The following is a 27,399-nucleotide window of genomic DNA, read 5'->3' on the forward strand; positions in this document are numbered from 1 at the left end:
GCTAATCACTGTTCATTTCGTTTCATATATTCTGCCATCAAAGTATGATGACATTTGTAAAGACATATGAAGACATAAAGAGCAATATGTCCAATAAAACATACATGTCCAGTAAACATACAGGATTTTGAAAATGTTTATCCAGAATAAAGTAACTACATCGTTTCGCTGGGTGGTCGAATCAACGGGTATCAACCTGTTGTCGAAACCACTGAACATACAGTAAAATATTCTATTTTTTTGAGAATTTGAGAAAAGGTTGAAGAGATTGATAAAAGTGGAGATCTATAAAGCAGAAGAGAATAAAAAAAAATACATTTGTGAATTTGAAGGTGGTCAATCAGTTGATCTGATCTGATCCATGGCTAAAAGAACTGATCCGATCCAATAATAGGCGATCAAATGATTTGGGATCCCCTTTGTATGGCGATATGATCCGAATGATCCGAATGATCCGGGATCGCCTTTGTATGGCGAAGTTTCAATCCCAAGTTCCAAGTTACCAAACGTTTCCTGAATGCGTCTCAAACTGGAATGCTTTATGCAATGCCCTCTATCTTCCTAGAATGTATCCCCGAATGCTGAAGTCCAACGGGTTCAAATTCCCCTCAGATAAAGTGATGAAAGAAGGCAAATTCTCCTTATACCATTCCTAAACGATCAAAGGCTAGAGCTGAATGTTAAAAATAAAAAAAACGTAGATAGCACAATTTTTTTCCGATTTCAGATTTTTTCTATAGCCCGCGGCTACTTCGCACATTCTCTGTTTTTCAGCATTAGAAGCGAGCGTAGCTGTTCGCAAGAACTGTAGTTGGATCGTAAGTAGTACCTAAAAAATGCCATCATTTACCAGTTTCATGAAGCCAGTACTTCGATTTTAATGCAGACAAAAAATAATACCAATATTCGTTTTAATATCGAAATTTACTAACTACGTCCAAGGTATAAACAACAATGAACACAATACTATATGTACACATCCACTAAATATCCTAGTAGAAATTTGCTTAGTATACGCTTAGGTTCATTCACGTCTGCGATCAGATTAAAATTGTACAAACATGTATTGACGTTAATCAAGGCTCCTTAAAAGTATAGTTCTTCTTCTTGGCTTTAACGACCTTGCAGGTCACGCCGGCCATTTCTGGCTTACTAGACTGTTTTTTTTGGTTAACGGGGAGGGAACCTTCAAAAGGTACCCACCTCTGAGGGCGGCTTGCGGCTACAAACCAACCCCTTCGAGATGGGTTATGTGGGATTCATCGTGACGCTGGGCCCATGAAGCGGACCCGGCAGCCGATGGAACCCTAACTGGCTTACTAGACTTACTAGACTAAAAGGATAGTGAAACATCGATTTTCCGAGTGAAATTTATCCAGTTGTCGGATTATCCGTGCAACTCAGAAAAAAACTGTCCTAAACGAATGTTGAATTAGAAACTACATATTCGATTACTGGGGCGGCCCGGTGGTGCATGTGATAAACGGCGCCAGTCCACACGGCCGGACCGGGTTCAAATCCCATCCGGACCGTTCCCCCGTAGCAAGGACTGACTATCCGGCTACGTTGTAAAAATAAGTCTAGTAAGCCAGAAATGGCCGGCGTGACCTGTAAGGTCGTTTAGCCAAGAAGATAGATATTCGATTACTGGAAAAATTAAGTGTTCTACACGTAATGTTCCAATATAGTCCAGTAAAAATATTGGAATTTTGGTTCTTTAAACAACTAGCACCAAGTGGAAAAGATGAACATCAATAAATATAGTAGGGAAAGACGGACACAGAAGCTAAAGAACCAATTTGCTTACGTTATCGATTTTTGGTTAATCTATGTTAAACATCATATTACTTTTGGAACAGTCAAGGACCACTAACAATGGAAGATTAAGGACCCTGAGAGATCGTCACTTTATCGACACGCTTTAGATGAGATGTTTCCGGTGAATTTTTAGGCCACTGCTCTGATATCCTTCGGGTCTCTCAGAGCTAGCGAGTAATTCATTCTTTGGTCATCTTGGTTTTATATATAAATGACAGCGTCCCTCGACGACAGCCTCCCTACTAGATAGCGGAACATTTGTGTATAAAATGGAATGGAACTACGGTGAAAACAGCAGTTTTAAACAAACACTGAGAAGAAAATCAAGAAGAGGTAATAGGGGAACATCTTTTGGAATTAGAAAATGTGAGGTTTCTAGCTCCACCTAGCTTGCATTATCCATTCAACAAGTTCACCCAATTTGGTATCGCTTGTTGTCGTGGGGATGAGTAATTTAATAATCATAATCATAACAATTTTTGTTAACAATGTACCGGGAAATGCATAATGCTAAAACAATATCAACTTCTATAATTTCAATTCTATTTCTATAGGTGTCCATCTTACCCTTATAAGTACAACAAGTTACAAATCCATCTTTTCTATATCAGGTGTCCGTCTTTCCCAAACTTCAAATTTTAATTAAAAATAGAAAGTATCAAGAGATTTTTTTTATAATTAATTGATGTTAAATATTGTTTGCACACAGTTGATGTTCACAGGATTTGTAAATCAATAATTTTTTAAATTAATGTTAAGTTGTATTTACCTGCTTTTCCCTACCTGTTTTCATTCTAATTTCGTAAGATATTGTTTCTATCTGTACCTTTAACTTTTATTTTTATTCCCAAAAAAACAAATGACAATATAGTTATTTTACACACTGTATTTGGAAGGATCACAGAGGAACCGTCTGAACTGCCACCAGTGAGTTTGGTCTATATGTCATTAGAATGACACCGAACTACCCAACCTGTAAAGCCTTTATGGAACCTTCAATTTTAGCGTCTGTTTCATTAGTACAACATTTTCTATTAATTACCCCTTCAAGGGTTAATTACTCCACTTGTTGAACAACTCGGTGATGATTTTGATGCTAACCCAACGCATATTAGTTCGACAGGCTGTAAATCATAAAAGAAACCAAACGGAAAGCTCCATCGGAAAAGGTACAGTCGCGAAAACTGTACGGGTTAAACACGGCACCCCAGTTCGAACAGCATCGCAAAAGCCATACAAAGCAAACGAAACCGTTGAATGGTGTGGTAAGAAAGGAAAACACAAAACTGCGCTGTCTGCGAAGGGAACCACAACCAACTCCATGGATGGAAAGTAACGCGATCATTTTCGTCTTGCCAAAAGGTCAGCTAGTGATGGCGTGATCGCAGGTCGACATCCCGGAGGTACCACTGCGTAGGGACACGGACAGGAAAATGGGTTGCAAGCGTAGGGCAACGAATTAAGAAGGGAGAGAAGGAAGAGACAACCACCACCAGCACCGACCGGTAGCGTTGCTGTTGGTACATAAGGTGAAGCGCAAAGAATCGCAAATACAAAATGGCAATGAGAATTCGGTACGGCTACGCATTGTACGTTTCCTTCGTGTTGCCGGTTACCGTCATGTTGGTGCGTTGTTTCGTTCGTTTGTTGTTTTTTTTTTGGACCAAGTTTCTATGCTCTTTTTTGTTCTATTTTGTATGGGCCGGGCTCTTGCTTCTGTCCATTTGTAATCACCTTGAGCTAGTGGTGTTGTTTTTCCTGTTTTGTTTTGAGTAGTGTCTTTGTCGAAAAGTATGCTACGAGTTTCTTTTATTTGTCTTTATTTTGAACACTTTTTTTGCAAAATACTTTTGCAGACAGTTGATGTGAGATGTGTTTCTCACATTGTAACACGTACTAGTTGGTTCAGCTGGAGCGTAGATCCGAAATAAACATCTCAACTGACCATTCTTGAGCTTCTGCGCATGTTGGCTGCGTGCGTGATCTTATCGAATGGCTGCGTGCGTGTAATTAACAATCTCTTCAGCATCTTGATCCACAGTGTCTGACGCGTACGGGTCAGTACGGGGTGGCAATTTTATGTGCGTGTGTGTATGTACCCTTGTTTGTTCGTTACCGTCAACACCAGCATCGGTGGGTATGATGGGCGCGGTCCCAGAGGGTGGCTTGTTCTGCCCTTCTCTCACGCCGAGCACTAAAAGGCCCAACCGGATGGATGGCGGAGTTGCGAATGGAATGTTGCGCGGGGCGGACATCCATCGATGTCGAGAAGTGAAAGGCATCGTTCAGACTACGGTTCGCGCAGAGGCCTAGTCAACTAACGTCCACACGCCCCAGCGGATCCCACCACACCGGTTGCGTACCCAGAGGGCGGACAAAAGAGAACGGATATCGCAAGACTTCCTTCGCACGGACGAAACCCAACCTCCACTTCTCCCAACCGGTGGGTTGACGTGCAAGTGTGTCCGCCAGTGCATCCGATTGGTCAGTGTAAATGCTCGGGAGGCCCTCTTTGTGTCACGGCGTTGCATTTACTGTGTTTTTGTGGCGTTGTTGTGTTCGCTCCTTTTCGCTTCCCAACCCATCCGATCCTCGCGAGGGGCTATTTTTGCAGTGGTGAAATGTAGTCCAAATGCAGAGCGACGGTCCGGACAGGAAGACCTTGACGGCAACTGTTATCCGAGCCCAGTCAACCTTTTGGGGGATGGGCGACTAGGCACCAAAGGGAATGCAGTTTAATCCGTGTCTTGCACCAGTTGTTAAGGGGCTATATAGGGTGGGACGGCATTTTGGATGGGGCAAACAAAGGGCACTGGATGGTACCGCTGGTGATGGAACGTGAAACGTTTAGCAGGGTCGTCGTGTCCACAGTTTCGTTCTCGAGAGCCAATAATGCCTTATAGATGGAACTTGCGATATAGTCGATTCTTTGTGATACAAAAACGGTCCTACCAATTGGTTTTTTTTGGTGTTTAATATTAATAATTTAAATACCACCGTTCTCCTTCCATATACAATATCGTTTCTTGAGATTGACTTGACTACACCTCATTAATTGTCGTGAATCATTCACATCAGTCCAAAAGGATTAAAAACAAAGATACACAGGAATACAAATAAGAAAAGAACAAGTAATGTTTTTATTAAAGAACGAGAGGTAATTGATGTAACACAAATGTTCACAAAATGTATAACAATATGGTAATATATAAAAACATTGTATATGCTTTCATAGCTGCCCCGAGTGAGGATCGAACTCACGACCTTAAGATTATGAGACTTACGCGCTACCTACTGCGCTATCGAGGCGATGCATATTTCCCGTTCTGCATTGCAATCAGCGCTGCACCGTCCGTCACAGAACCTTTCTTCCTTTGCACTAATTAAATTTAAAACTCTCAAGTTCCCGGTTTATTTACGGCAGTTCGTAAACAAATGTTCGGGCGCTAGTTTATAATTAGAAACCGTCGAAACCTTCTCGACGGTGATATGTGCTCGCTCGATCGCTTGATCGTTCAACTTACTTACTCAATCGCAGTTCACCTTAAGACACCGTGGCGTGATTTAGATGATAAGAGGTAGTAAATGTTATTTAAACGTTTTGAATTGTGTAGAAAGTAAGGGAAATAACATCCCGTATTGTCTAGTGGTTAGGATATCCGGCTCTCACCCGGAAGGCCCGGGTTCGATTCCCGGTACGGGAAAGATCAGTTTTTTAGACAAAGGTAGATAGATCTATCATACAGAATCAGGAATTCGAAGAAAACCCGGCATTTTAAAATGTTTTGATATGGAAATCAACTCATATACAGGATAGGACATTTTTCCTACCAAAAATATGGAAACATGCAATAGTTTCTGAATTTTGTATTAACGAAAACATTGATTTTTACACAGGATTTTGAGGGAAGCGCTGTAAAAAAGAAGTTTACGTTGCCTGACGTATACAACAGTTTAAACAAATGGTTTGAAAAAAAAATATCAAAAGTCACTTGAATCTAGTTCATATTTACAACAGAGGTCTTTTCTCTGTTGTAATATTTTCAGAAAACTTTTCCGGATGTTGGCTGCGAAATAAAAGGAAATCAATTTAGAAAAAACGTGACAAATACTAGTAAATGTTTAGAATATTTGTCAAACACTTCAGTTTTCGAAAAAATCTGAATTTACCAAACATTGTATTGAGAATAAATGCGTTTTCACATGGCGATGAGTTTGCATCTTAAGGGGTAATGCTGTAAATTAATTTATTGGCAATTTTATAATATTCAATAAAATATAAAATATTCAATTTATTCGAACATACAAAAAACATACTAAAAGTCTTCACTTTGTACACAATTGAGTAGGAAACCTTGTTTGTAATTGTATACTACCATTTTTAATCTATTTAACCTATTTGAAAAATAGTTAAAACTAGAATCAATCTCTTTATTTTTTTAATTTTCCGATAAACGAATTTAGAAACGAGATTGTTAGAAAGATTATAAAATCGACCTAAATAATTATTGGTTTAATTTAAAGTTAGTGGATAAATTTTATTTCGGTATGAGTTATTATTTTCGATAGGAAGCTACAATTAAACACTAAAATAAATTACTTTTGAATGCCGAACGCGATCGACTGATCGACCGTAAACCATAGAGCTCTTAAAACATTAAAATTAACCACCCGAAATGCGCTGTACGTTTACAAACTACACTTACGGTAATAATTTCGTAACATTTCTATCATTGCAACTAAAGATTGTGACCCGTTGATAAGCTTTTGGGGCAAGAAACATGAACAAAACCCTCACTCCTCATTTACAGCATTTGAAAAAAGATTTACACAAAAAACCGAAAAAAGTCTGACGCCACCTTATGACATGCGGGGTCAATGTTTTACCGTGCAACAATCACACTCATTCATTGTGTTTTGCGTTTGAACCTTTTCCTTTTGTTCGGTACGGTTGTCTCCAGCCCAATGATTCTCCGCATAATTGTACGCTTACACGGGCAGCCGGCGAAAAAGCCCTGCCAAGCTAGCCTTCCGCAACATGGCAACACTAATTATGAGCATTGTTTTTGGTGTTAGCCTTACGACGGACACATTTTCCACCCTCGGCTCGAGCAAATGGGTGTACCATAGAACTGTGTGCACGGGTCGGAAAACGAAAAACAAAAAAGCGAACGTCACTTCGGAAATGAGACGCCCCAAAAACAATAAACATACTAAAAGCTTCCCAAACATGAAAATGAAAGGGTCGAAGGCCAAAATTGGCTGAATGGAACATATGGGTGTGGGAGTGAAGCGTTTCCAACCAGGAATACCAGTTTTTGGACATTTTGTCGACAAGTTCAAGTTCAATGTCTGCTAAACGGTGGAACCGCATGGAACAATGCACTGAATGTTCATTTGAATAATAAAGCAAATATTACCACAGACCAGAGGACTGGAGGGTTTCGATGCGTTGTAAGTTTGAGGAAAACATTATGCACTTAGCTTTAAAGCATAAAATAACAACAGCGTGCGGTTTAACAGACGATCGTTCCTTTGTTGATCTGCAGTGATCGGTCAATAACCCAAATATGCTAGTGGTAGTTGATGAGTGACAGGACACTACTATACATTGCAACAAAACGCAATGAATTTGCTGCTTTCTTTGTTTTTGGAAGCTTTTATATAATGGCAAAGTATGCACCCAAATGTAGCAAAATTTAAAGCGAATGAAATTGTAAAAAAAACATACATTGCGCTATCCTACAATAATATTAATTGAAGGAGATTTTTTATATTATGAAAAATATTGTAATTCATTTATGTAAAGACTTTGCTCACAAATATTAAATTTTTTGTTCTGTGAGCAATTTTACATTGTCACACTTTTAAATAGTCTACTCCTTTTGTTATACCTAGTCTGTTTTTTTTTTGTTTTTTCGAAGCAACTGTGCAGTAGCTAATAAAATGTCCAAGAGACTTTTTTTATTCTACGTTCTTAATGAATCAAGAAAAGTGTATGCTTTGTAACCAAGAATTACAAAGTGATTCAACAATAACAAATTTTTGATTTCGTAATTTTTAATTTCTTTTCTACCACTAGGTTACACAAAGTATAATTAATGCAATAAGATTTTGCTGTTGTAGATACTGTATTTAATTTTCTGGAATTAATTTTTACATTTTATGTAATCAAACAGTTAAGAAAAATTAAAAACAAAATTTCAAAAAAAATAAATGGATTATGGACATACCACAGTGCGTGTTCAAAATGGAACCGCGGTATGTCATTCGGTCATCGCAATGACAGTTTGAAAATGTATGATTTAAAATTTTTTAATTTGAATGCATTGTTTTATAAATAGAAATAAATATATAGTTATATAAATAACTAGCTTACCCGACAAACCTAGCTTTGCCCTTAAATATGCGTTTTGTAATTAAAGTTTTCTAGAAAACAGTTTGAATGTTCAATTTTGGTCCGTGTGGTGATTAGAGAAAATCGTTGATCAATTGAATTTTTTTAAATTGCCTAGGTATTACCATTCTTGTTCAAAATGATATTCATTATAAAATCAATTTCTTCTTCTTCTATATTATATCGGTATTTCTGGTATTTTATAGAATTTTATAGAAGAAGAAGATTACACTGGAAAGTTATTATGCATGTATTCGTTATACCTAATTTTAAAAAAACAGAATACAAATTTTGTTAATAATTTTACTACAATTGAGCAGTTTCGTATATCCTTTTTTGTTTCTGTGTTTTTAAAAATTAAAAAAAAAACTATTAATGCTGCTCGTATCAAATTTGTGCAATTGTATAAATTTCCCCTACGGAATTACTTGATTTTTATATTTGTTCCTAGCTGCGACGGGGCATATGTAGAACATGTCAAAACATTCGCACCAAAACCTTTTTTTGTAAAATATTTGAATAGACTGTCCGAAAAATGTTAGAACATCCTTGACAAAATTGAATGGCCAGTTCGCCAACCACAGTTTCTGACGCTTTTTGTCCAAAAAATTTCCTCATTTCCACGGTAAAGGGCATCCTTCCATTCAATCGCCCACTACGTCCGCCCGAGAGCAACGTGGGAGAGAGTTTTCACATCGACGGCGCTCCCACGTACGCTTCACAGCAGCCCTGAATGTCCTGGCGATAGGAATCTTCGGTACGACGCATTCTCGCTCGTGTGAGTCGTTCAGTGGCCGTCGTGCGAAACGGAAGCCAGTGCTAGCAAGTGCCCAGTGTAAGGAATCACGAGAAAGAAAAAAAAAACAACACCAACACCGTAACCGCACCCTCCTTCATCACCCACAAACGCAGCAGGGCCGAGACAGCGTGTGTGTGTGTGTACGTGTTTGTGAGTGCGTGCGTGCGAGCTTGTGCGTTCCGAGTGTGAGTGAGTGACAGCTTTCCTCGAAAAGCTTTCCTGTTCGATTTTCCCATCCAAGCAAGCAAACAAAAATGAGAGATAAGCAACAAAAAAATAAAACCATCATCTTTGGGGTTCATAATGCTAGTGTTTTTGAGGGTGAGGAGGGGGGAGTGGTCGCTATGGTTTGCAAAATTAATCCATCATCTGTCAAGTTCGGGACTGACGGGAAGAGTTTGTAATTAGCAAAAATTCCTTCCTGTGCCGTGCGCGTATGGCAAAGTGCAGTGTAGTAGGGTTACAGAAAATGGGATCTCCCTCTCGTTAAGGGTTGTTTTTTTTCCTACGACCAAAGTCAGCTCTTCTTTACATTCGCCATTCCCCAAATGCTGCTCTGTAAAGAAAAAAAAGCTTCTTTCAACTCCTACGTACAGTGGAAGGACAGGGAAACACAGGGAAACTCAATCCCCCCGTTAAAGTCAGAGCGAAAAACATCAATTGATTTTCCACGCAAAACATTTATTCCTTTTTCCTTTTTGGAAACAATAAAATTGAGCATCACGTCCCCGTGAAGAGGCAGTAACAGCAAAACTATTAAACGTGAGAAGAGAATACGATCGAATTTAAAATTAGGCCACTGTGAACAAACGTGCCGTGTTTGATGCTAAGTAAGAAGAACAGGAAGAAACAAACAAACAAAAAAGAACTTCGCAAACAATGTACGTCCACGACGGATGGATGGATGGAAATTGAATAACCTTCCTTACGGTGCGTGCGTTCCTTTTTTTTTTTTTGGTGTGCTGTGCCTGTGTCAAATCGTGAGAAAAGTATTACCAAACGTTCGTTACGTGGCGATAATCGTTCGATGTTTTCACCAAACGTTTCATCGGGGCTTTTGCTTCCACCTTGTTTTTCTTTAACGTGCTTTTCAATTGAAGTTGGTTGCCATTTGGCTTTGATGTTCTTCGTGGCTGGTTTTTGTTTTCTTTGTGTGACATTTATACTCTTGCTAAACATGATCATTACCATCGTCATCAGCGTCAATCATGACTGCCATCATTGTTTCGGTAGTGCTTCCACGAGTGCCGTTCTGAAGGGAGCAATTCTTCTGCCAAAGGACACAAACCTTATCGGAGAGTTCGCGCTCCCGACTATGGACGCAAGTGCTTTCCTAGTGTTGCCTACCTTTTACTACTCTTCTTACCACATTGGCATGAAGTGATAGAGAGAAAAGGAGCAAGAGAGAGAAAGAGAAAGAGAGAGAGAGAGAGCGAGAGCTTATGTAGGACGCATTAGGACTAGGTTATATTAAAGCAAACCAGCATACCAGAGAGAACCATAATCATCGTTTGTAACGAAACCGAATGGAACGTTTTTCTTTAAACGAACAGAACTTTCAATACTTTGAAGTTGCTCTGTACTTGATGGTACGTATGGTAAGTGTTACGATGGTGCTACATTTTTTTTGTAACACATTCGAAATACACAAACGCCGTTTTAGGGATGCGTGTTCCGTGCAACAGATGATGATGATGGTTCCCTGTGTGTGTTTGTGTGTAACGTCTACGAACACACGGTGAACACACCCCCCTCAAAATTGGCTGGGTCTTAAAGGCAGGTCTTTCCAGTTTCGGGCGACTGTCGCTGGCATGCCAGTGCCAAACAAAACGCCTATAATTGTTCGCCTCGATGGGCTCGTTACGCAAGCCCGTCCACCAATGACGGGGCAAAAATCGATACCACATCAAAACATCAGGTGAACAACATCCAGCGTTTCGTTTCAGCGTGTGAAGAAGAGGTGGTGATGCTTAGCATTGAATTTTGGGCAATTATTCATCCTGGCCATGTTGCGGGCAGGACTTTGGGATCGATTGCTGGAAAAGCTAATGTTTTAGTGCTATGCCCAAGGTTTGCTGCTTGAAGGATATTGTTTATTTAAAGATTTTAATTGAATTCAAGTTCTAATTTGTTATGCATTTTTGCTGATTTAATTCGTATGAGTAGACGAAACAGTTGGGGATAAAAATGATGAAAAATGAGGTACAGAATTGTAATAAATAATTTTTTTATACAAACAATCCCAATTAAATGCTTGACAAATAAGTAGTGCTTCTATTGCACTATTACAAAGAAGCTTTATCTAAAACAATTTGTGTATTCATCATAACAATCCTTTAGGGTGTAATCATATACCAGACCTTCGATATGTTAGCTTATTCGACATTATTTATCAACGTAGCTCCAGGGTACGCTTTCAGTTTAATGTATTACCCATCCCAACCCACCTTATCACAAAGCCTAAGCACCATTATAATTGCAAAGCAGAACAAAGAACAAAGAAACCTTTTTGACAAACAAAGTTTATCAACAAAACTGTCGTTTGAAATTTAGGTTATGTAATTTGAGAAACAAATATTTTTTTTCCACCTTTATTTGTCTATGTAATACATACACAAATTTTAGCAGCCAATTGCTCGAAATTCGAATTTTAGTTCTTGTTAATTACTAAAGTGAATTTAGTGTCAACAGTTTGTTTTTTTAAATGTTTTGTTTTTTATTATCATATTTAGCTATTTCAATGAGTTCTATCTACAAAAACAATTATAAATAATATATCTACAAACAAATATTTTTCGAGATAAAATGGTGTGGAAGAATGATACAAAAAGGATATAATCTTTCCTTCAAATAAATTGTTTATAATAGCCTTAGCCATCAGTATAGGACTACAGAAATAGGTGTGTACTATTAAATAATACAAATTTCTAACAGAAAAATGAAACAAATTACTTTACCAAAAAAAAATTAAATCTGTTTATCAAAACCTAAAAATATTATGCTATGCATTAAATATTGTTAAGCATAAAACAAATCAACTTCTAATTCAGTCCATATTTCTCTTTGCTTAACTGTGACCCCGGTTGTGAAGGGCAACCAAATGTCCTTTGTGAATGGATTAGCAGGTGAAGCGTTATAAAAAAAGGCAAACAAATTTGTTTATTTTATTGAATGCAACGTTCCACTTATCGTGAATTCAAGTTATTTATAAAGCTTCAGATAAAAACCAAAACCCTTGCAAACAAAAAAAAACAAATGAAAAACGATCCATATTTAGATTTTTTACGTCCCTGAAATGGTTCGATCCGGTTCAGTACTCGATTGAAATCTCGTTTTAAGGGCAAACTGTTTAAATGGCTAGGAGGTTGTTAGGAGGTCTGAGTGGATTAATTTTATGTCAACAGTATGAAAAAATGGTGTTTATTAAGCTTGAAGTTGAATCTATTTTTGGGCTATGTAATGTTTTGGTATGATTATTGGTACGTGTAGCACGCCGAGTGTAAACAAAAGGGCCTATTATCCTGGCAGAACACCGATTTGATCATGTTTCTAAATTGTCCCCTTCAATGTGCTGCTATAATTGTAAACTTTTACCCAACACAATGACTCTCCTTCATTTGCGCTCTCTACCTCCACCAGTCTCTCACATTGCATAGAAATAAAGTTGCTAAAGTTACAAATTGGAAACTCTCATTCACTCGCTGCTCTCTCATCCTCGCCATTGCTCATCCTTCGCTTAGTGGTCGCCTACGCATGAAACAAACTGTCAATAGAAGCGCTTTTGGAGCGCTTCGTTTGGAGAAGAAAAAATGCTGTATTTGTATGATGAATGTACCGTGTGCTTACCACCTGCACACAAACACAACGCCGCGCAAAAGCGAACATGTGGTTTCTACCTTCATTCAGTACAGTCCTTGAAATAATCCATCACGTACTGGGCGCCTCCATCGATGGAGGCGCCTTATGCCGAACGTGGGTGTACGTGTGCAGCAATCGTGTGTCTGTGTCTGTGTGAGCGTTTTGTGTGCAGTGCTCATTCTGACAGCAAACAGAAACAATTTTAGCTCCCTGCTAGCTGTTATACCTGTTCCTCTGATTCTACTTTCTCCCTCTTTTTCCACCCATGTTCCATCCTGGAGGCTTTTGTTTCGTTTTGGTGTATGTCAATGTATTTTTTTGTGTTCTTTCCTCCCTCCAGGCGGGAGCTTTTTCCCGGTGTGGGAATGTGAAATGAAAAGAGTATGCAGGGAACAATTTCTCTGTGTGTGGGAGTACATGGAAGGACACCAGACCACCTATTTTTTGCATTGGTAGAAGTGTGCCTCGGTGGCCGTGCGCTATCTTTTGTGCTATTGGTGCTTGTTTCGTTCGGGGTTTTTTGTTGTTGTTGTTGTGAGTGAAAGCTTTTTTTGTGTAAAGATATTTTTGCTGAATGGAAACAAGTCCACCACATTTGTGCGATGGGAGCAGAATGAGAGAAATTAGACGTTAAAGGAAGCAGAAGAAGCAAATGGCACTCGAAAAGCAAAAAAAAAACCCTCACAATCGCTGCATGCCGCAAAACGTGGCGTGGTGAAGAGAAAACAAAAAAATAATAAAAATATAAAGGAACTGTTCGGCTGTTCGGTTCGAAAGGGAAAAGGTCACGTTCGCTTTGATCACTATTCTGGGAATCTGTTTATCGTGCATGGTATGTTGGTATGTGTGACAAAGTTAGGTTGCCAAATTCGTTTGTCATAATAGATGTGATAATGGTTTTATAATAAATGGTTTTTACATATTATTGTATCCTATTGAATCCTATTCACATTTTTAAATAATTTATTCAAAGAAAAGCTTAACAAGAAAAACAAAATGAACAAGATTTTATGAAATTACATTATTAAACATAGTAATATTAATAACAACAATATAAAGAAACTTAAAATGGAAATTACCATATCATGAAAATGTATAGCAATGCAAAAATGAAAAAATACATCTAAAAGGAAATAATGAATGTAATAATTAAACTTCTGTTAAAGCATGGTAATAAAATACATCATTGTTAATAACTTGAAAAGCAAAAACCTTTTAACATGCTCACTTTCGTCGATATACCTCGAATCACATTTATACAATTCCTATAATGGTCACATAATCGTTTACAAGTTCTCATCTTCAGTCTCGTTGATTTTTCGCCAGGGACACCTTCTTTACATCGGAAAACCGTACCGTACCATCCCAAAATGGTTCTTCACCAGACTGTAAGATAAATGGATCGTGTGGAGGAAGTAGCATACACATCCACTGTTCTGATTTTGGTCCCGCCATCCATCGTTTGGCACAGATTATCTTCCTGTGGGCCATCATTTAAAATGCATACACATAGACGATAATGGTATCGACGGGAGTGAGATTGAGTTTTTCGCTGGATGGGAAGCGTAAGGCTGCTCGGTTCATTCGGTACCATCCAAGCAAATGGATGCTGGGTTGTCTTCTCAGACATGCCGGAGCCGGACGGTGCGGCTTTTAGCGAGTGTCCTTTTTTACATTCGCGCACGCATGCTTGTGTACAATTCTGTTGTATTTGATGAAGCAGAACGTCGCCATCAGGACGGTTGGTTTTCTTTGCTTTATGTTTGTCGTTTTTTTGTACTCTTCTTCCTCTTCTTCTTCCACCAACAGCCATCAATGTGAGGTCCATATTCGTATTTGTAGAGCCTTTTCCGTCCAACCAGTGAAAGAGTTTAGCCTTGCAATGGTAAAAAAAGAAACGAGTGAAGCCTACTCAACGGAGCAAAAGCTCTCCCTGGTTCGTTACACAACCGATTTGTACAAAATGACGAACAGCGAATGATAAATTAGGCCAACCTCTGCTCTGTACTATCCCGCATGTATATGTGTCTGCACAGACAGGGTTGAAGCTATAGCAGGAAGGTAGCTTTTTGTTTAAAATAAATGGAATAGGATGTTGATCGAATACGAGAGATAGGAAAATATGATTGCAGCTCCGACCATCCCATGTTGTTGTACCGTAAGTTCGGCAGAGCTTTACCCATTTCAGCTTATTTCGGATTCTGCATTCCGGCCAATGCATGAGAAATGGTACCGTTTGTGTGCTTGACATTTCTATTCGATAAACATTTTCGTTTCGCACGACTGGCAGGGCGGGTTCTGATGGTACTTTTTACTATTTCTTTGCGATGCTAGATAAACATTGGCGTTTGCAATAACTCAATCTGCTCTGCAGCAAAAATAACGTTTACATGGTACGGCAAACAATTACAGTTCGGTAACTTTTTGCAGTGAGCTAGGGAAGTTTAGGATGTTTGCAATTAATATTCCATTCCCATCGGATGCAATGGATGATATGGATTGATTTGATAACAATTGAAGTGCGTTTTTGGGTTCGAAACAATACTATGGAAATAAGACATTCGAAATATTTCTTTGGTCGCATCAGAATCTTATGTTCTAAAATGAATTCTCAAACAGGGCAATCTTTTGATTTTCTGCGCAAATAAATGAAAAGTCGTCATATTTGCATAAATAAAGATGAAGAATTATTAAGTTTTTTTTAAATGTTTTATTATTTATTTATTTTAGTATATCTCTAAAACAGAATTGTAAAATATTTGGCTTTTCTATTCAAATTTTATTTGATTCAGTGGTAGATTTCGAAATGGGATATATTGAAGTTCGTTATATATGTATATAATTTAATTGTACGAACAACGAAACCAGAAATTATTCAGTAATTGTAAATCTATCTGTTTCACCAGTACAATCCTTTCAAGCATTATTCCTCGACGAGGCGAGTAATAATTAAGTGTGATGATGAGTATCATTACTTACAAAACAGTTTAATTTTCTTTTATAAAACATGCATGTATATCTTCCATACATCGTACAATATATTTATATAAAATCTTATTTAATTCCTTACGTACAACGTTTAAGCAATTTTAGCTATGTTATAATATTTGCACCATTTTGTTCAATCCATTCCATTCGATTTTCTGTTACGGATAAAGTCAATTTATCCCCGGAAACGACAGGTCCAGCCATCCTGGAGAATAATGTTGTGCTAAGCAATCAGCATAACAAATCACATGTGATCATGAGTGGGAATTTAATCTAAACAGATACCCCGATAGTAATGGACTACTTTGTCAGCAGAAGATTGACATGACACAGTTGATAAACACATGAAACAAACAGAAGCCTTGTATGCTTAACTTACCGTATTTTGATGAGTAGTTTTTTCCAATTGAATGTACAGTCAAGTTTCTTAGAACGAGTTTAATCCTTTCCATTGTTTGAATCGTTGTACGAAAAAATAGTTGTGAGATTTTCTATACGATTTATATGAAACTTGCAAAAATAGTTCAACACCGAAACAATAAAACATTTAAGTTGTAAAAATATGGTTTTTTAAATTTATGCTTAATCAATGTAGCTAATGTATTTTTGTGAAGGTCAAATGTTTTGTTATTGTATTGACGAAAAAAGAAATAATATGTTTTACGAAGGATATACGCCGTTCACTCGTCACTCATGTAGTCGAGTCACAATATCGTCAGGATTTTGTTTAATAACATATAAGCAAACAACATTTCATGTTTTCAATGACTTCAGAATATCCTTGGTTGATTGAGAATTTGTAAATTTTATTTTGGAGAAACTTTTTCCTTGACATAAGTAACAGTTTAAAATTCTTGGGAGATGGGATGATGGCAGACTGTTGGAAGGTCTTTTTAAAAATTCCATCTATAAATTATTAGCCAATGTTACAATTTATTGTTAGAATGATTTGATCAGCTTCTGACCATTGCATAGCAGGTCATAGTTTCTTCAATATTTCAACTTCGGCTTTGAACAGCAAAGAAAACTGTTCCCGGAATTTAGGCTCATAAAGCAACATTTGTTCGTTACGATTGAAATTTTTTGTACAATTTTGATTTGTTCGTTATGAGAAATTTACTTGTTAAAATGGTTCTCATATTGAGAGGGAGTTGTCGGTAGAAGCTTTCAAATTTCAGCCAATAGCGTTTAAATTTGCCTTTCGTCAAAAACCATCGTGTTGTAAAAACTTTAAAAGTATTTTGAAAGATGTTATTGAAATATGGCAATCTAGTACCTAAGAAATATTGAGATTTTAAATTATTGACTAAATGACGGATGGCTAAAGCAGCGAAAACCGTTGCTGAAATTGCCGAAATGTATTTTTTTAAAAAAGATATCGTACAAACGTTAGCAATCGTCAAGTTCTCTCTTCTTGGCTTTAACGACCTTACAGGTCATGCCGGCCATTTCTGGCTTACTAGATTTATTTTATCACGTAGCCGAATAGTCTAGTCTTTGGTACGGGGGGACGGTCCGGATGGGATTTGAACCCGGTCCTGCCGTGTGGACGGGCGCCGTTTATCACATGCACCACCGGGCCGCCCCTATCATCAAGTTAGAAGTCATAAAAAACATACTATTTTATATAAATTATAAATCCCTTTCTACTACCTAATGTCGTTCAAGGTGAGCAAACCTTGGCAACAGGTCGGTCGCAAATAAACAAACCAACTTATTAGTACAGTTTTTCACCCAACCAACCCCAAGGCTTCTCGAGCGCAAGCCCTTGTTTAAACTGCTTATCATATTTTTGCATGCATTATCACTACTCGGTACACGGCTACCCTGCTCAGGTGCATCGTACCTGCAGCTGCATCATCAGTCACAGCTCACCCCTACAGGCGGTAAAAAGTCCATCGGGAGCATTTTTCGCACTGAAACGCTTCGTGGTGAAGAGAGGACATAAAAAATTACACACAATTAACTTTCCCCTTTAATAAGTGCTTGTCACTCGAAGACGGATTGTGTGTGTGTGTCTGTGCGCCCAGCTTGATGCGTGTGAAAGCTATTAGCATAATAATCTGCTTTCTACTTCAACATCTTTTCACCGATTGCATCGTTGCCTCGTTCTACAAATCCTTATCCATAAGTGTGCGTCCTTGTGACACAGTTCCGGTGATTTGTTACATCCGGCTTCTTTCTTTCACCGTACGACATCCTGCCACCATTGGACGGGTAATAGGAACTACTGCACCAAGAGTGATAGCTTACCGCAAAACGTTGACATTAACGCGTCATGTACGCTGCAGCGAAAATGGTAAGTCGACGAAAGGAACACGAGCACCACAAATCGATAGGGGTGCAGTTGTCTTGTGTTGAGTTTGGGTTGGGTGGCCAACTTGCGAACTCTTTCCCACCCACAACAAGAACGCTGTAAAGAATGTTGTTCACAAGGACAAAGATTTCTTTTCCGATCGAAACCTTATCCACAATCCATGGGGAGTGTTTAACAGATATCAAACACACACCTAATCTGGTGACGTGGGAGGTTTCACATTACTGTACAGTATAATGTGCAAAAAAAAACATGTGTCGAGGTTGTGATAAAATTTCACCTCTTGAGGCGCGTCATGAGACAAACATCTTGGGACAAAAAGAACGAAAGGGTGACACGGTTCCCTAGCAGGGGCGGAATGTAACTATTTATCGATCGAATTTTACACTGAGTGATTTCGATTTTGCTTATTCGTTTGTTTCTTCGCAAGACATGAAGCACCATGAAGGTAGGAATTCAAAAATGGGTGATGAAAAAGAGAATGATTACAATCACCATAAAAACTACTCATGAACTTGTCAGTGTTTTAGTTAGTGCCACGTTTCCTATAGCCGCTGGAAAATGTCACAGTAATCCTTACACAATTTATGCTCCATTTTCCTCTGGTGGCACTTTTTTCTGATTCTATTCTCTCTTACCACTGCAGAAATCCATCCACCCTGAAGTCTGTTTGCAATGGTTTGCAATGACACTTTGTTCTTAGAGCTTTCCAGGTTTGCAGGTTTGTCGGTGTCGTTCAATTACTTTGCATAAATCACGTGACGGTACCGGGAAAATTCAACACTCTTTAAAAACGGCCCATGGAGGCAATTCGCCGTCTAATGCAGTGTGCGAAGTAGTGGTTTAATTGCAGGCAGCAAGACTTATAATTAAAGCGAGCAAATAATGTAATGATTGCATGTTCACGAAACCAATTCTAAAACAGGCGGCGTGGACCGAACCCTTTGTTTTCTAATGTCCTTCAGCAAATATGAATTTGTTTGACCTATTTCTAAGCCACTAAATTCCTGTGGGGGTATTCATATAACGATTAAATATGTTAACCTTTTTGTTTCTAATGTTGAAGATTTGACGTGCGAAATGTTTGCCACAGGTATTGTGTTTATTAAATATTGTGGGATGGAATAAAAAAATAGTGTAGATGAAATTTAAGGGATTGGTTCGGCTTTTGCCAAAAAAAGTTATAATTGAAAAAGCTTAATAAGACCTGAAAAGACCTCGTAATAGTTAAGTTTATTGCCTGGTCAATCAGACAGCCTTGACATCCGAATTGCTTAAAGGCCCAATTTGCCACTCTGAACAATGAGGACGTAACAGAATAGGAATTACAAATAGGCCAGTTTATAGAACCTTCAAGGTGGCTTCGAATCTTGCTCTTTAATAGCATTCAATCGTGGGTGGTTTAAAGAACACCTGAAGCAGGGTAAGACGGCTAATGGTAGATATTATTTTATGTGTTATAGGAAAATTAGAGAACTTCTATCAGATAATCAAACAAATCTTGAAATAGATAAAAAAAAATTGATTAGGTTGTAGAAAGACTTGATTTTTTACAACCTATTTTTTATTGTCTACAATGCATCATCTTTAGATCAATTTACAAAATAATACACTCACATATAAACATAATTTTGCTTTTATTTACAAAATTTACAATTTAAATTTACAAAATTTTTGGGTCAGTTATTTAAAGCCACAGTTCTTTCTACTTCTTTCTTCTTCTCCTTTTTTTAAATTTAGTCTTTAAATATTTTGCTGAGAGACGAAAATCCGCTGCTTTTAAATACGAATTTCTGTTTTTAAAGAAATACAACTTTGAAATACAAAATTAATGAAAAGAAAATGAAACATTCTGAATTCATTTATTTATTTGTTTCTAATTTAATCCCATCGGACTCTAGTGGTTTGAATGGGTTATGGAACAAATTTTAATAATGTTACCAATTTTCATTTTTTATTTCCTTATTTCCAGTCTATCTAAAAACATAATTAAAAATAAGTATCTTTCTGTCAGTATTTAAACCTTATGCACTAGCGCAAAGTCTTTCTTTGTCTTAAGTCCCATCAAAGACATGCAAGAAATAATTCAAATTCATTGCCAAGCAATTTAGGTATTCCGGGTTTTCTTCGGTTTTTCGCTACACTTTTTTCTACACAAATTTACACGCAATAACGCACTTTAAGGTGGTCGGACATGTAATTAAATGTTAAGCACAACTCATTCCCCAAAAACGGTGATGTGAATGTTTGCGGTCTTTCTAAATCGGAAGCTATACAGGTTCACCTGAAAGGGGTTTTTTGCATTGAAGCCAAAACCCCGACCGTTAGTGGTTATAGTTGGGCACGCGAGAAAAATAAGATTTTGCACCAACGGGTTTGTGCTACAACCAACTTGTCGGTGGTCCACCCATTTCGCCTCAAGGTGGTCGAGCAATGGATAGCAATGAAGAATTTTAATATTGTTATTATCGACCAAACCTTCTTGCCATGTTGTCCGTGCGCCTTGCTTCTGAGGTCAAGAAGGTTACACACTCCAGAGTTGGATCAGGTGCGGCAAACCAACGACAATAAGTAGAGAAAAGTAGAGTTGGCCATAAATTGTTCGGAGGAAGATGTGTACCGCGTTGAAACACTCTGCAGGAACTTTGGTGAATTATTGTAAGCTGCCACAGAAGCGACAGCATGATCGATTTTCTTATCCAACAAAGTGGAGTTAAATAAGTTTAATAAGATTTAATGTGTATTTGCTTAAGAATGTGAATGCTGTCAAGAATAAGGAAAGACACTCATTGTAATTTACATTTTAAACCAAGTTTTATATTTTATGGTATGGAATTATGATGTAGTACTGTTCAGAACTGACGATTAAATGGTCCCGGGGGCGAGTATATTTAGTTGTGTTATCATACAAAAAAAATCATATAAACACTTACCACTCAGTAGCTTCAACTTCAGTATCAAAACAGGATAACAAAAAAAACACTACCCCAAGTCAATGAAGAACTTCCTTTCCTGCTAGCTGACAGTGGCCACTCTCATCAAACGCACGGATACAACAGAAACCGTTGCTCATCTCCGGTGATACGCAATCAGTTCTGCTCGCTAATTAACTGATATTTAATTTTAGCAAACGGAGTTCGATACAAGCTGTTAAAACGCCTCGCGGTCCGGTTTTATAGCTAAAATATCCTTCCCGGGAAGGCGTGGACCGCGTGGATCGGTTTCAGACCATCACAGACACACAGAGCATGAGACTGAAGTATCACGTACCTGCTGGCCAGCGCAATATGGTCCATCGTGACGTTGGATATCAGTGAGTAGCATCTAGTAGGCTGTAGGCCATCTCTTCCTGCTGGCAGGCATCCCATCTCGCAGCGTCACGTGAACGTTTATAAATGGCACAAGCTAATTTTAATGGCTTAGGCACCCCAATTTCCGTACCTGGCTCACATACACCCCAAAAACACTCGCATTCACACACAGACACACACGCGCGCGCGGTCACATATTTCATCTGAATTGAAACATCGCTTATGTCGCAACACTTGTGCTGCTAGTTCTAAGCCAAACTGGCAAACGAGAACTTTTATAACGTATCGTAACAGCTGTAAAATATCTAGCCATATTGATACACATTTATAGGCAGTTAAATTATTATTGAAGCATTATTGTGGTTAATAGACGCAGACATGTATTTGTTTTTGTTATGTTTAATTCAAATTTGAAATATGCTTTTATTAGTAACACTAAGTTAAATCATCCATCACTTAGTTAAAAACTTATTAGCGTTATTTCTTTGTTATAATAGTTTAAAAGTATATTCAAAAAAGCTTCAACTGTTAACCCTCAATTTAGTGATTACTATTAAAATATTTTAAACTTTTTTATTAATAAATCGATATTTTAATTACACTTACAAAGTTTTGAAGAACTTTTGTAAAATATTTTAAGTGTTCCTTAACCACCTGTTCACATGGAACAATTCAGTTTACAATAACTTTTCCCAACAGTAGTCTTTTCTATGTTTTCTCTTTTATCTTTTGCTTTTAATGTTGTAAACATTTTCAGCTTGTTCATTTATAAGAGTTTTATGTTAAGAGTATTTACATTTCCTAAATTAGATTTAAATTTTGACTTCAACAAATTAACAATATTAATTGACTTCTTCTTCTTCTTGGTTTAAAGAACTCTGAGGTCATGCTAACCGTTTGAGGCTTACTAGACTTACTTTTATCACGTAGCCGGATAGTCAAACCTTGCTGTGGGGGGAACGGTCCGGATGGGATTTGATACCCGCTCCTGTCGTGTAGAACCGGTGCCGTTTATCACATTCACCACCGAGCCCTAAATACTTAATTAACATAATTAATTGACTAAACAAACGTATAAAAAGTTATTCTAGTTACTTCAGATAAAACTTTTCCCTTTAAGTACTTTCTATGCTTCCTTTCACTGAAGCGAAGAAAGTCCCCCAGTGCGTTCGACCGGAATTTCATTGGCCAAGATCAGTGCATCGCTGCATGGTTGCTGGTGCATGTGTTGGGGCGTTGTTTTCGTTATCATTTTACACTGTCCACGCGGCCAGAAAACATATAACTACACCGATTATAGGAGAGAAAGAAACAAGAGCGCAATAAAGCGCAAGAGAGAATAGGTATATAGAAAAAAAGAGCACCCAGCACCGCCACGGCTCTCTGTCTATCGAAGTAGGCTTGTGCGATAGTGTGCGATATAAAATGAGCCGTGGGTAGGTATAGCGACATCGTTTGCGCGTGGTGGGTCAAAGCTCGAACGCCTTCGATGCGTAGTTGTGTCGCCATGCCGCTTCGCCTTTTGTGAGGTGATTAGGGGCGTCAAACCCATACAAAGTTATTTTGTAAAAAAATGTGTAATAACTACATGTTAATGTAAAAAATTTGAAATATTTTTTTTTTCATTAGTGTGAATCCTTTTCATGAAAACGTAAAATGTTAGATTAATTTATAAACTCCAGAGCAAGTCGATATTTGTGTATTAAATAAACTAAGTAGGCATTCTTCGCCGTTATGATATGCACAACTTTCACTTTCCTTCTTTTTATTTGCTGAAACAAATATGCTCCCATTTGACAGCTCTGACTTGCGGGCAGAATTCACAGTTTGCGATCGCGATGCAGTGTGTGCGGTGTAGTGTGTGGCACACTTCGACAACCGGTCGCAACGCAGCAGTCAACAAAGCATTGCTAGTAGTTGTGATAGGTGCAGAAGCCGATGACAACGTCTAGCACGGGCCGACCTGTAACACCGTACGGAATCGGTTTTCGTTTTGCTTTTTCGCCAGTTTCCCTACAACCTATCAACCGTACAGTGCGCGTAACGGGCCATCCCTTTTGCATTGTTTTTGCTAACAGCTGTGTGTCTGATGTGTTTCGCAATTCCGCGGTTTAAGATCGATTGTGTTGTGCCGTGAAATCTGTGCAAAAGCATTAAACATTACCCAAACGTTGTCGGTGTTACGTTGTGAATTGTAGTCGGTTTTTCGTGTAAAACCTCTTGTCCTCGTGTGGTGTGGTGATTCAGTTTATTTGTTATCGATAGACAGAGCAACAAAAAAAGGGCCTCGATACGATAGGGCCCTACCCTTTCCGCCGTGTGACGACGCAGCGATCGAAATCACCCATCGGAGTAAACGGTACGAAGTGCGCATGTTTGCCAAAACAGTGTGATCAATGCGATGTTTAAGCTGTGGGGGACTTGCCAGTAAAATGACGTTATTGCTCATTACCATTTAGATCGCATCACGCATCACCCCCACATCGGTACGGTTGTTTGGTTGTGTATTGGATTAGTCATACCGAGTGGGGTGGCCGGTTCTGCACAGCACCTAGCGCTTGCTGTGATCCCCGTCGCTATATGGTTGTGGATTATTGGTGTGTGCAGACGGCTTAACGCGTTGTCGTCGTCGCATGCTTTGTTCTCGTCACCGTATGAAGGTGTAGTACAGTCCAAAACACGCTCTACGCACACTATAGTAACGGCGCAAACGATCGGACGCGGCCACGGTTTCGATGTGCCAGCAGCACCACAGCCAACCGACCGTGGTGGCGTATAATCTCGGTGATGCATGATGGCGGTCGGATGTCGCCGTGAGTTCGATCAAACAAATTGATATGACGCAGATATGCGCGAGACACATACAAAACAACGATGCATTCGCGCATACAAATGCATAAAGGGATGGAAAATTACCTTCCAAGCGGTAAAACGTGGGGGATACAGATTCATTTGTTTGCTGGTTGATTAGACACAGTTAGATAGATAATAAAGTGGACCACTAAATGGGAAATGAGTGGGTCGCATTAAAACTAGTTTCAATTAAACGGTTTTGTCGTGTGATCAATTCATTAGGAAAAATCATTCAAAATACCTAAAGCGATCGAGCAACACACAAACACACAGGCAGAGCCAGCCGCAGTTCTGATCAACATACCGGTTTCTGATTCTAAAGTGCAAAGCAAAATAGAAAAAGTCACAGAAAAACGAGTTTTTTTTAGCAAATTCCCCGTAAACGCCTCATTAGAAAATGCTTGCTAAGAAGCTTTTAACGTAAATTTAACCAAACTTACCGTTCACAATTCTAAATTGGGGAAATAATTATCGCCATTCTTTCGAATTTTTCCTGCATTAATTGGATCAAGGTTGTTTGCAAATCGTGGCTCTATGATAATGAGCTGCACATCCTATTAAATTTCTCGCACGGATTTAGGCAAAGAAGCAAACAAGCGTATCGGGTCGAGGGTGTTTAAAATATAGATATTGGTACACGACAATAGCAAACTTCATGTCTGTGTATTTCGTTAAATTTGGATTTTATAAAAAAAATTATACCCGATGAAGATCGTAAATCTATTCAAAATTAACTCCTTGATCAAGTCTCTCTTATAAGTAAAAGAAAAGTAAATTTCTATCAAGGTTGCTTACTATCGGGAGTTAGATTTTATTATCAGTAAAATGAGATTAATTTAATGTTTTGAAATTTTAAAGCTCATTTAATATTATACGATTATACTGTGGAGATCGTTTCGTGTAGAAAATTGATTAAATTATGTTTAAATATGAATTATGTGTAGAATGTAGAACCTAGAACAAAAAAGCTATTGGCAGAGTGTTTCATATCGTACATATTTAATGCACTTTTATGAAAATCTTAATCTTTAATCTTCATCTGCTTCTGGTTTAACGTTTCGTTCGCTACTGTACATACGCGAATTAGCAGCTCGTGATGTGTCGGTCGACCAATTTGCGTCATCGGAACTCCACTAATAGGCAAAGAATCGCAACAGCATCACCATTTGACACATGCACATACGTACGCATCGTTATGCGCCCGATACATACCGAACGCATTTTTATAAGCTTTTGCTTCTTTAAACACGGAAGAACAAAATCAGGAAGAGTGACAATTCATCTGTGAAATTCCAGCGGAGATGAACCAGGTCAAACCACATCCAGATCCACACACACACACAGTTCCAGCTGGTGTAGTTTCACGTTGAAACGTATCTAAGACCCACTCTCTCTCTCTCTCCCTGTCGGTTCTGTATTAAGACTTATAAGGGTTCTTAAGATATTGCGTACTTCACTGCACAATGCTTCTTCAAACACGGCACAGGAACGGCAAACGGCGGGCCACCGCACGAAAGTACAAAAGCACGAAAGCATCTGTAATATCTATACATATATTCGATAAATATTTAATAGCACAACTTCCGTCAGTTCCCCACATCCGTACGGTGTACTGGACGGGGGGGAATACGGAAAACCCATAACCACCTTTTCGAGAAGATGGCTACAGGAGCGTTCCAACATCATGTAGCATCTTGTTGTGTATTCAATTCCATTAAAGAGCTTTTAAGGGATGTCACCCAAAAAAAAATCGCCAATTTTACCACCCACAATTAGATGAAATCACCCACCTTCTTAGCCTTTCATCCCTTCATTGTACATACAGCTACCCAATTGATGCTAAAACAGTTCGCTACATTATGTGTGTCGTTTTCTCTTTGTTCTTCGCGTTCGTTTCATTCCATTCCAACATTCGACTCATTTTCTTCCTCCGGACGTTCATCGTCAACGGTCGCCACCACCTCACCACACTCACTCATTTCTTGGGGGGTCCTCGCATACCTGGGGACCGTGTCCGCGCAGAGCGATGAGACTAGTGTCCGACATCTACAATGAAAGCATTGAAACATCACTAGGAGGAATCGCGAAGCATCTAACGCAAGTAAATATTACACTGGTTTTTGTCATAAAGTTTCAGTTCAACTCGTACGACAGGTCACTTCTTTTTTTTTTGGTTTTTCGTTACCTGTTTGTGGGGTGTGGGATAAGGATGGATCGGCACGGTGGACGAACTTTGCGTCTCAACATCAACGGTCAAACGTGACCTACTGTTGAGCGTTGCACTATAAGCTTAGCGGGCACCCGCTCTTTATAAGGCTTCATCACCAACTTGCACTCTATTCTGTTCTTGTTTTTCTTGTATTTCTTCTAACTCATCCTTCCGCCCGGAATGAATGAACCATAGACGCAAGAATCGCGAGGACTGCCGAACCAACCACGCCACCAGCAACACCAGCAGCAGCAGCAACAGCAGCAGCAGCAGCAGCACTTTGTCACCTTAGGCAGTCTGAAGCGTTGGGGCGAACAGTCGGAAGACGACCGTGGTCAGCCCCGTCCACGTCCGACCGATTACAGCCAATTTGCAGCGAACTTTGAAGCCGGTCCGAAACACCCCGTCTGTCCGTTTCCGTGCGATGCGCAGATCAACAGCCGTTTCGTAATCTGGTACGTTGTCTAAGCAAAATCTGGGCTCTTTGGAATCGATACGTTTGCTGTTGCGGTGCATTTTCTAGTTGCAACAATGTACACCGAGGTACCCGACCAGGTTCCGGGAGTATTGTTTAAACTGAAGCGACGTTTTGTGTCGAATTTAGTGCTGCACAGTGCCTTCTTTTAAAAGTACGATAGTATGCACGTGTCCTTGGAATAATAATAACCTTCATTTGGGTTAGAGGACCAAAACATAGTGCCCGAACCCCTCCAGGTGAGTGGGCCCCTGGTGTATGTGTGTGTGTTATTCATTTTTCTCGCTCATCCCATTTCCGGTTTGGTTTGCAATTGAAACGGAACATATTCAAACAAGATTGGCAGGTATTGATTTTTGCTCACTTTTCTTTTT

The 27,399-nt window shown here is 38.8% G+C and overlaps 1 protein-coding gene and 2 non-coding genes across 12 annotated transcripts in view; 2 read left to right on the forward strand and 1 right to left on the reverse strand.

Moving 5' to 3' along the window:
* Nucleotides 1–5,054: 5,054 nt before the first annotated feature.
* On the reverse strand, nucleotides 5,055–5,127 carry Trnam-cau (transfer RNA methionine (anticodon CAU)). The gene has a single exon. It is a non-coding gene; the product is annotated as a tRNA-Met (tRNA).
* Nucleotides 5,128–5,450: 323 nt separating this feature from the next.
* On the forward strand, nucleotides 5,451–5,522 carry Trnae-cuc (transfer RNA glutamic acid (anticodon CUC)). Its single transcript has one exon. It is a non-coding gene; the product is annotated as a tRNA-Glu (tRNA).
* Nucleotides 5,523–9,026: 3,504 nt separating this feature from the next.
* LOC125768842 (protein GDAP2 homolog) overlaps nucleotides 9,027–27,399 on the forward strand; it is a 40,962-nt gene continuing 22,589 nt past the window's right edge. For 4 of the 10 annotated variants that reach the window (XM_049437047.1, XM_049437055.1, XM_049437048.1 and 1 more), the window contains exons 1-3: nucleotides 21,450–21,490; nucleotides 26,364–26,442; nucleotides 26,746–27,005. In XM_049437047.1, the coding sequence (XP_049293004.1) occupies nucleotides 21,465–21,490; nucleotides 26,364–26,442; nucleotides 26,746–27,005 (365 nt within the window). In that variant the 5' untranslated portion in view covers nucleotides 21,450–21,464. Of the gene's footprint in view, nucleotides 9,051–9,109; nucleotides 9,200–17,929; nucleotides 18,160–21,449; nucleotides 21,491–23,411; nucleotides 23,462–23,482; nucleotides 23,848–24,278; nucleotides 24,302–26,363; nucleotides 26,443–26,745; nucleotides 27,006–27,399 lie in introns of those variants that run through there. The other 6 variants (XM_049437052.1, XM_049437053.1, XM_049437049.1 and 3 more) reach the window with 6 other exon arrangements.

Source organism: Anopheles funestus, chromosome 3RL (assembly GCF_943734845.2).
Source record: "Anopheles funestus chromosome 3RL, idAnoFuneDA-416_04, whole genome shotgun sequence".
Taxonomy (NCBI): Eukaryota; Metazoa; Arthropoda; class Insecta; order Diptera; family Culicidae; genus Anopheles; species Anopheles funestus.